The sequence below is a fragment of the Carya illinoinensis genome, chromosome 7 (genome assembly GCF_018687715.1).
Source record: "Carya illinoinensis cultivar Pawnee chromosome 7, C.illinoinensisPawnee_v1, whole genome shotgun sequence".
Classification (NCBI taxonomy): domain Eukaryota; kingdom Viridiplantae; phylum Streptophyta; class Magnoliopsida; order Fagales; family Juglandaceae; genus Carya; species Carya illinoinensis.
In genome coordinates, this window is record NC_056758.1 from 28,592,762 (window position 1) to 28,601,153 (window position 8,392).

General features: G+C 33.8%; 1 protein-coding gene across 2 annotated transcripts; it reads right to left on the reverse strand.

Moving 5' to 3' along the window:
- Window positions 1–1,470: 1,470 nt before the first annotated feature.
- LOC122317095 (zinc finger CCCH domain-containing protein 32-like) lies at window positions 1,471–5,933 on the reverse strand. 2 transcript variants are annotated; one of them, XM_043134013.1, is made up of 7 exons: window positions 5,557–5,933; window positions 5,232–5,374; window positions 4,634–4,696; window positions 4,342–4,461; window positions 3,942–4,232; window positions 3,544–3,855; window positions 1,471–2,132 (listed from the first exon to the last, which is right to left on the reverse strand). In XM_043134013.1, exons 1-7 carry the CDS (start codon window positions 5,651–5,653, stop codon window positions 1,734–1,736), a joined length of 1,425 nt encoding a protein of 474 aa, XP_042989947.1. In that variant the 5' UTR covers window positions 5,654–5,933; the 3' UTR covers window positions 1,471–1,733. The 2 variants fall into 2 exon arrangements, with proteins under 2 accessions (XP_042989947.1, XP_042989948.1); XM_043134014.1 differs by having other exon boundaries at window positions 5,232–5,446.
- Window positions 5,934–8,392: the final 2,459 nt, after the last annotated feature.

Genomic DNA, 8,392 nt, shown 5'->3' on the forward strand with positions numbered 1-8,392 from the left:
TGCCGGCAACACGTGGCCAACTCGGTGAGAGGGTAGAAGTACTAGATGCCAAGAGACTCTCGGTGGAGTGCGTATTTGGTGGTGGTCGGGAGTCGGTAATTAGGCGTGCAAAGTCCCTGGAAAATTTAATATATATATATATATATATATATATATATATATAAATATAAAAACAGCATGACATGATTGGAAAGCTAAATTATAACCAACTAATGTTAATATAAAAATATAAGTAAGTTAGATTTTTTTAATAAACAGTCATTATATATATATATATAAAAGAAAAGAAGTTTTGAGTTTGAATTCTAATTTTATATTTTATCAAATTAATTAAATATTTTATTCAAGTTTATATTTTTGAGAAATAATATTAAATGATATTTATAATTCAAAGGTGTTAAATTTCATGTACTTATTTTAAAAAGAAAATAGATATATACTATCTAAAATTTAAAGGATGAATCCTGAGAGGTAACTTAATTGGTCAGATTTTGAGTTTGCTTTCTAATGATCACTAGTTCGAGTCCCTTCAAGATTACTGGAGGTTTACTTAACTTTATAGTCCCATAAGATTAATTGAGGTGCGTGTAAGCTGGCCCAAACATTTAAGAATATAAAAAAAAAAAAAATTAAAGGATGAAACTACTTTTGTAATACTTTACTTTCTTTTATTTTTGATGTAAGACTTTGAAAGGTATTTTCGATTTGAATTTATAATTTTTAATAAAATAATAATTTTTAAATATAATCGAATCAAAATAAAAGTCAAATTGTTTGGATTTTCCTCCTGAAATGAAAGGAAGGGAACAAAGCTACAATATCATCAAAACAGTATCGTATTCTGAGTGGATTGGGTACAAGCTGTGTACTTTCTTCCGTTGTTACAAATCAGTGGCTGTCGATGTTGCCATTTGGGGCTTTTATGATACGTGATGGGAGTATAAAAATTCTGCAGGCAGCCTCTACTGGTTAGCCATGTGGCCCTTGTACTTTAGACCGTGGAGCGCAGCAGTGAGCATGGCCGAGGCCTACAAGGAAATTAAGGCCGGGATCTTGAGCTGAATTTTTTATAAACAGTAATGGATTAAATAGATAAAATAAATTATATAAATTATATTTAAAATAAGTTTAAAAATATTAAGATAAATTTAGTTCTATTTATGAAAAATTAAAAAAATTAATTCCAACGTATAAAAATATGTTTAATTAAAAAAAATTATGAATATTATATATATGAAAATTTTGAATTGAAATGAATTTAGTAATCTGAGAGTTAGATGTTTAGACGTTAGATTCAATTTAAAATTAAACTGAACTAAATTGATCTTTAATTGAATCTTGCAATCAAACTAGACCGCCTCAAGCTTCTTATCCGATCCTCATCCAAATGGCAACCCCTTACAAATCAACGTGCGTGCATGTAAACAATATCATCAACCATATATAGCCTTTTTGACAACATACAGCAAATGTAAAAACGCCTTTAGACACTTCCTTACTTTAATATTTTAAATGTATAAATATTACAACGTATAGATATTCATGACTGTACATAAATGGTAGAAACAGAGATGATGAGTCCAAGTGTGAGGTAAACCAAATTGGTTAATTATATGGTTGATAATCCTTAAAAGTGCAAAGTGGGGACTCTGCACAATTGACCACTAAACACTTGCTGAGCTCTATAAACCAAGTTCAGAAGACAATGAAGAATGGGCTTCTAAGGTTTTGCATTAGCTTGAACGACGAAACTCACCCCCTTGTCTGGTGCTTCTGACGCCGCTTAAAGTGGAAGAAATCTGGCTTGAAAGCTGCACTTCAGAGAGTGAAACTGACCCGGGTTGAGAAAAAATTAAACCAACTGAATTACTGGTATTCCCAGAAGAAGGCATTCTGGATGAAAATGATTCCCTTTTGGATCCTGAAACCAATTCAGGCCGAAGCTCCGAAGAAGTGGATGAAGGAGCCAGAGTAGCTAGTAAAGAGCCAACTGGGTATGGGGCAACTGGCATATCAATGAGAGATGATGCAGATGGACTGTATCTCATTGTTCCCATCGGATGATCAAATTTACATGTTGGCCCAAATTTGCAATGCCCATTTTGCAAGTAGAAAGCACACGGTTGCACCCCCTGTTTTTGGAAAATAAAAAAAATAAATAAATAAACTCATAAAAATACGTTCAAAAACTTTTTATTGATCTGCAAAGCCTCTGCATGCACTTTGAGAATATGGTCCGAAGCAACTGATGAACTTACTGATCAAGACATCACTGTCAACAATGGAAAGGGGAAATAGTGCAGAAATAAAATACTGCAGAGAATTGAAGGCAGCGTAAATTATTATGCTTGCAACAATTGACATATCTGTTCATAGAAAATTTTTGATATAATAGATTACTAGATGGCAATATAATGCACAAAAGAGATGGAAAACTTCATAAGAGTTTAGTTCACTTTATCACCAAACAGATCAGAAGGGGAAGTGAGGTACATGGTTAGCAGCAAGATAAAATTATGACAGGTTAGTAACTAAACTCTTCTACAATCTCTCATCCCTATTGCAAGTAATGCCTGCAATTATAGAAAGAATGAACTACAATGCAAGTCAAGAACATTATAATCAGGATCGATACTTGGTAATCCTGTTCTATACTCACAAAGTGGAGGACATCATTGGGGATTGATATTTACATCTTCACCAGAATATTAGTGAGTTGTTGACAGACAGTTCAAGGTCCTTAAAGTGCAAATTGATGTTTACTATTACGGATCTACCAAGAATAAGAAGAATGTTATGAAGCACTAACCCAATACTTAGGGAAAAGAAGCCTGTTCTCGAACTAGGAAAATCAATACAGCCATTGTACTGTGGAATACAGGTATGACAGACACACAAATTGAACCAAGAGACATAACTAGATGGCAAGGACACATCCCTTGAGAATAATTTTTCATGGCTTTGATGCAACCGCAGCTGTCAAACATTTTTCTGAACATATGATATTTGCTACCATATTTGAATTTTTTATGAAATATTAATAAGTTTTCAGACGAACAGAAAAAAGTGTTAGAAAGTGTAATATGTTATAACAATTATAAACTTTCCATTTTCTACATATATTTATTGTGTCAACACCTAGTTATTCATATCGTGCACTAATTATTTAATTACAAAATACCTCTAAGGCAGAGGATCAGTTCTCTTAAGCAGACCAAAGTAAATCATCAAGCATCACTATAGAAAACAGCTTAAATGGCCAAAATATAATTGCACGACTAAATTCACTAAAAAAGCATATAACACCAAATCTTAGGTTCAGAGTCACTGCTAATATCAATAAGGTTGGGAAAAAGGTTTTTTTTATAAGTAATTAAAGATTTTATTAAAAATAAGTTGTGCAGAACCCAATAACAAACTAAAACCTACTGGTCAGATACTAAGATCTAACAAAACACTTGTCTCAACATAAGAATAAAGATGAATTAAATAAGTTAAAGAGCAGAATCGTTTGGTCTAATCCAGATAAGGACTGTGCCATACCGGACGCAAGGGAAGACCGAGCTGACTGAGGACAGTCCCGGAAGAAACCCGATCCCGAGGATGATGATATCGACAAGATGACCCGAATTTACAGTCCCCCGTTCTCATATAGTACTGGCATTCAAGTTCACCAGGTCTCTCAGGAAAGGCTTGCTCCTTTTGGCTACTGCTTGAAGGGTTAGCAGAAGAGGGTAACGAGAGATAAGGTCTTGCAAGTGCAGGTGTTGATGAAGATAATGGTGTTACTCCATACAGAGAAGTTGCTCCAACAGCAGGTTGAGCACCAGGAGATAGCGCAGGGCTGACAGGAGCCTGCAGCAAGTAAGCCAATGATAGTAAAAAGAATGCATGTACTTTCTGGCAAATCTCAATCTTGAGGTGTGAAGCTTATAGTGTACCGAATAAGGACTCCAACCCGGAATAGAAACAACCCCTGGGGAAAGCAGGACAGGAGCATAAGTCCCTGGCATGTAGGAACCAGGTAATAGCGGGTGCCTAGGCACACTCAAGCTGGTAGATGCGCTCCCATACAGTTCAGGTGTAGGAAGTGAAGGAGACTGCACCGGTTGATAAAACTGAGGTGCAGATCCCGGTATTGAGGTGCCAACTGGTTGAGGATGATGGAATTTACAAGTTACACCAAATTTGCACTGCCCCGTTTTCAAATAATAGGAGCAATCTGTCTCACCCTGTTAGAACAACAAGTGTGCCTCAATTTTAGTACACTCACGATTTCATGACTTACTGATATTAGATTTGCAGGCATGCACGTGGGAATAAGAAGAAGGGAATACAAACCGGTCGTAATGGGTATCCATAAATATTTAGTGGAGCTTGGCTCAAGGATCCAACTCCATGTTTTGGATGGTGAAATTTGCAGGATGCACCAAATTTGCATGTCCCAGTTTTCAAATAATACTGCGCATTGAGTAATGAAAATAAGAAATACAAAAGGAACAAAACCAGTTCACATTTTACAGGCCAGATTAAGACAATTATAAGCAAATCTGCCAGGCAGCCGCAATGTCAAGTCATCAACCATCAGAAGCCCATCTGAGGTGTTACAATCAATCACTACGCAACTGTGTACCTGACATAGAGGCTCCCCAACTCGCTCTGGGTACTCCCCTGTAGCCCTTACAGCTTCCACAACCTACGCAGCATAAATCCAAATTAGCATTGAGAAAACCCAATTTACGCTTTCTAATCTGGGCCACTAGACTATCCAGAGGAATGAAAACGATCAATCTTTAAATCTCAAAATCTGGCTGTTTGCCACTGAATAAAACAAAAAACCACCACCCCAACGTTACAATTACACAAAAACATGGCCAAGCGCAGGCTGCAGCCCAGGCGAATTCTCATTATGTCAAAACCATAATTATGAAAACATTTAAAAAAAAAAACAGTGCAATCATAAAATTCCAATTTCTGTTTCCTTTCCTTATCCTCAGATTTCGCAACTAATAAACAAATCCAAAATTCAAAAGTTAATAAAAGAGTTGGGGTACTACACTGCCAAAACACTTTAATTGTGCAAGTTAAACGAAATTGAAAAACCCATTTCACCAATAGCACCAACTACTTCAAATTGTGTTCATAAAACACACACAACATTGAAAACCTCACATCAAAACAACACAAAACCAATTGAAATGCATATAATTTTCGAAGATACAGTAGTTTACCGCCGCGCGATCACGAGGATGATTGTAACGGCACCTGCCACCGTACCCACAGAAGCCGGTTCGCATGTAGTAAACGCAATTGGGCACGCCAGGTCGCTCCGGGTAGGATTCGCTGCCCCTCAGCCCCAATCGCCACATCGACTCTACCATTGACCGCCAATATCAAGACCCAAATCGTCAAAAGACCTTAACCAAAACCCCACATTGCAAGAACCCTAAACCCCCCAACCCCCACCGCCCCCCCCAAAAAAAAAAAACAAAAAATTGAAACGCAAAAGATAGATACAGACGGTCGAAATACGAATACAAACGAAATTGGAAGTACCTTCGAGCCCGGTATCTCCGCCTGAGGAGGTCCACTCAGGTTGATGACCTGGTTGGGACCCATTATTCCTCCCCTGGTTGCGACCGTACAATTCCATGGGAAACGGGTTTCTATACTTCGTGTTTTATTTTGTTTGTTCTCTATTTAATTTTTGGTTCTGTACAGGCAGGTTCCAGGAATGAAGCAGAAACGTTTGTACAAGAATTATACCCAGCTCCTGAAAGGATCGGACAGCTCCATCCTCCGAAACGAGCGGCGAAGAAGCAGAGAGACCAAAAAGTTTTGGGTTTCACTACGATAATGTCACTCCGTCTCTCTCCAAAATCTCTATAAACTCTGTGCGCTCTTTTTTTTTTCCCCTACCTCGTGTGTTCGGGTGCAGGACTTCTTTGTGCTTTATTAATTTTTTAGAAAAATAAGAGAAATATAATTCTTTTTATAATATTTTATATAATTATATTTTAAATGAAAGACTTTCTTATAAAATAATTTATAAAAATAATATTAATTCTTATAAATATTTTTATTTTAAATTTGATTATATAAAAAATTATACATATATTTTTACTCGTTAATCAATTTTTTAAATGTATTTTTAGCATCCGAACCTATTCTGCCAGCTTGTTAAGAGAAAATTTTAAACCATTTTTACAATATATTATTAAAAGTATATAAAAGAAAATTAAATAAAATTTATTGAGACTAATAAAAATGAATACACAGTCAAAATCTTATAGACTATATTATATATTTTTTTTATAAATCTCTATTTTAATTTTTATTAAAAAAATAGTTTTTAGTTTTATTTTTTGGATTTTTACTGAAATTTAGACAAATGATTGAATGAAAAAGTTTTTTTCATCGAAAAATGTTTAATTATTTTATTTTTAAAAAAATATATATTAAAATAATTAAGTTAAAAAATAAATAAAAGTGATAAATTTAAGACAGTAAACTAAGGCTGAAGTAGACGGCCGAGGGAAGGAGTAACCGACACATGGGGGAGCTCCCGCGAAACTACGCATATGTCCTTAGATTTAAAATTGAGTCTTCTCTGGTATTGCAGGCCCGACGCTGGGGACAAATGTGTCATTTGGTGTGCTGGAGCCTGGTGGTTTGCAACTTCAACGGCGAAGGCAAAATGCCGTTTGTTATTGGTCGGTCGGTCTGTGTTTCTTTCAGAGTGGTTGATGTTGAGCCATACAAGATTGGGCATGCATTGCATATAATTTTCATGCATTTCCATTCGGTTACTCCAAGGCTACATAGCTTTAGCTTAGCTTCGACTCTCTTTTTACTTTTCTTTTTTCTTTTTTTTTTTAAGCTTTTTGTGGTGGGGGCCAGAACTTTGTGCACTAAATTGTGCCTTGTTTTGTCTCGTGTTGGCTTCTTTCATTTGCATACGTAGTGGGTTTAATAAAAAAATGTGTTCAAAGACAATGATCAAGTCCACGAAGATGTAATCGGATTTTAATACAATTTTTTTAAAAAAATCTCAAATAAGCCACCATTAAATATTTGGTAAGAAAGTAGATCTTTAAAGAATAGATTTTTCTTATTTTTTTTAAGTGAAATTCACTTTTTTATAATGAATAGTATGAAATTTATATAAATCATTTCTCAGATTTAGAAGATTCATCTATATATTCATACTTAAGGGTATAACCGGTCCGGTTCGGTCCGGTTTTAGACAAAATTAAGACTGAACTGGTATGTATCGATTTTATATTTTTCAAAACCGAATACGTACCGATGATTCTCCTAAACCAGTACTTTGGTTTTATGGGTTTCTGGTCCAATTTTTTATTTTAATATTATATATTATATATTAGTATATTATAGTATATAATACTATAGTGATAATATATTATAATATATTATAATTATATTATAGACTATAATGATATTATATAATACATAATATAATGATATATTATAATATATTATAATATATAGTGATATAGTATTATTATAAATATTAATATGTACTATATAATATTAGTATAACTATTAATACAATAAATAAAATGATATAAGATTTTAAAATTTAATATTATATTAATTAGTAATTTATCATATAATATAAAATTATTTTATATATAATTATATATTATATATAAATATTATATACAATAGAAAAATTAAAATATATATATATAAACTGGTCCGGTCCGGTTTTAGAAAAAAAAGAGCCAAATCAATTTTGATTAGTTTTTAAAAAAATGAAATCGATACTAGACCAAACCAAACTTGAAATAGGACCAATCCTATCGGTTATGTCCGGTCCAGTCTGATTTTACCAATTTACCGATTTTTTTTTATATCCCTATCCATACTTCCTAAATTTGCCTAAGCACTTCTCAATCCAATCATTTTTTTCAGTTTTCAACTTGGAGGAAACAAGATTACGAAACCAAGACATGTTGGGAGACTTCCGTAGAAGGCTATAGTTTTCTTTATTTTTCAGATTTTTGAGGGGTCGATGTCACGCCCACCTTCGATCTTGTCTATCTACATATTATCTTTATGTTTAGACTTTTTCACGTTACTATCGTCTCATCTATTCTTAACAGTACCGGAGTGACATGTTAATGTCACACACATATGATATTATTAACGTCAAATATTAATTTCTGTCACATCAATCATAATAAAAAATATATATTATACTTGATTATTTGCTAAATAAGCAAAGTTAGATAAATATTATACTAAGTAATAGGAGTATAATTTCCTTTTTATTATACAGTCACTATGGTGTTAAGAAAAATAAAGGCTCCAATACTCTGAACGGTCCTAAGGGAATCTAATACAGCCTAAATCGAGCATTATTGTG

What these genes read in the sequence shown, in the direction of transcription:
- LOC122317095 (XM_043134013.1), bottom strand. Translation starts at nt 5,653, where the DNA reads ATGGAATTGTACGGTCGCAACCAGGGGAGGAATAATGGGTCCCAACCA. An exon ending in ATCCTCGTGATCGCGCGGCG is followed by an intron (nt 4,697 to 5,231) that starts GTAAACTACTGT and finishes TATGCTGCGTAG; the next exon opens with GTTGTGGAAGCTGTAAGGGC. An exon ending in TCGGTCTTCCCTTGCGTCCG is followed by an intron (nt 2,133 to 3,543) that starts GTATGGCACAGT and finishes TTCCAAAAACAG; the next exon opens with GGGGTGCAACCGTGTGCTTT.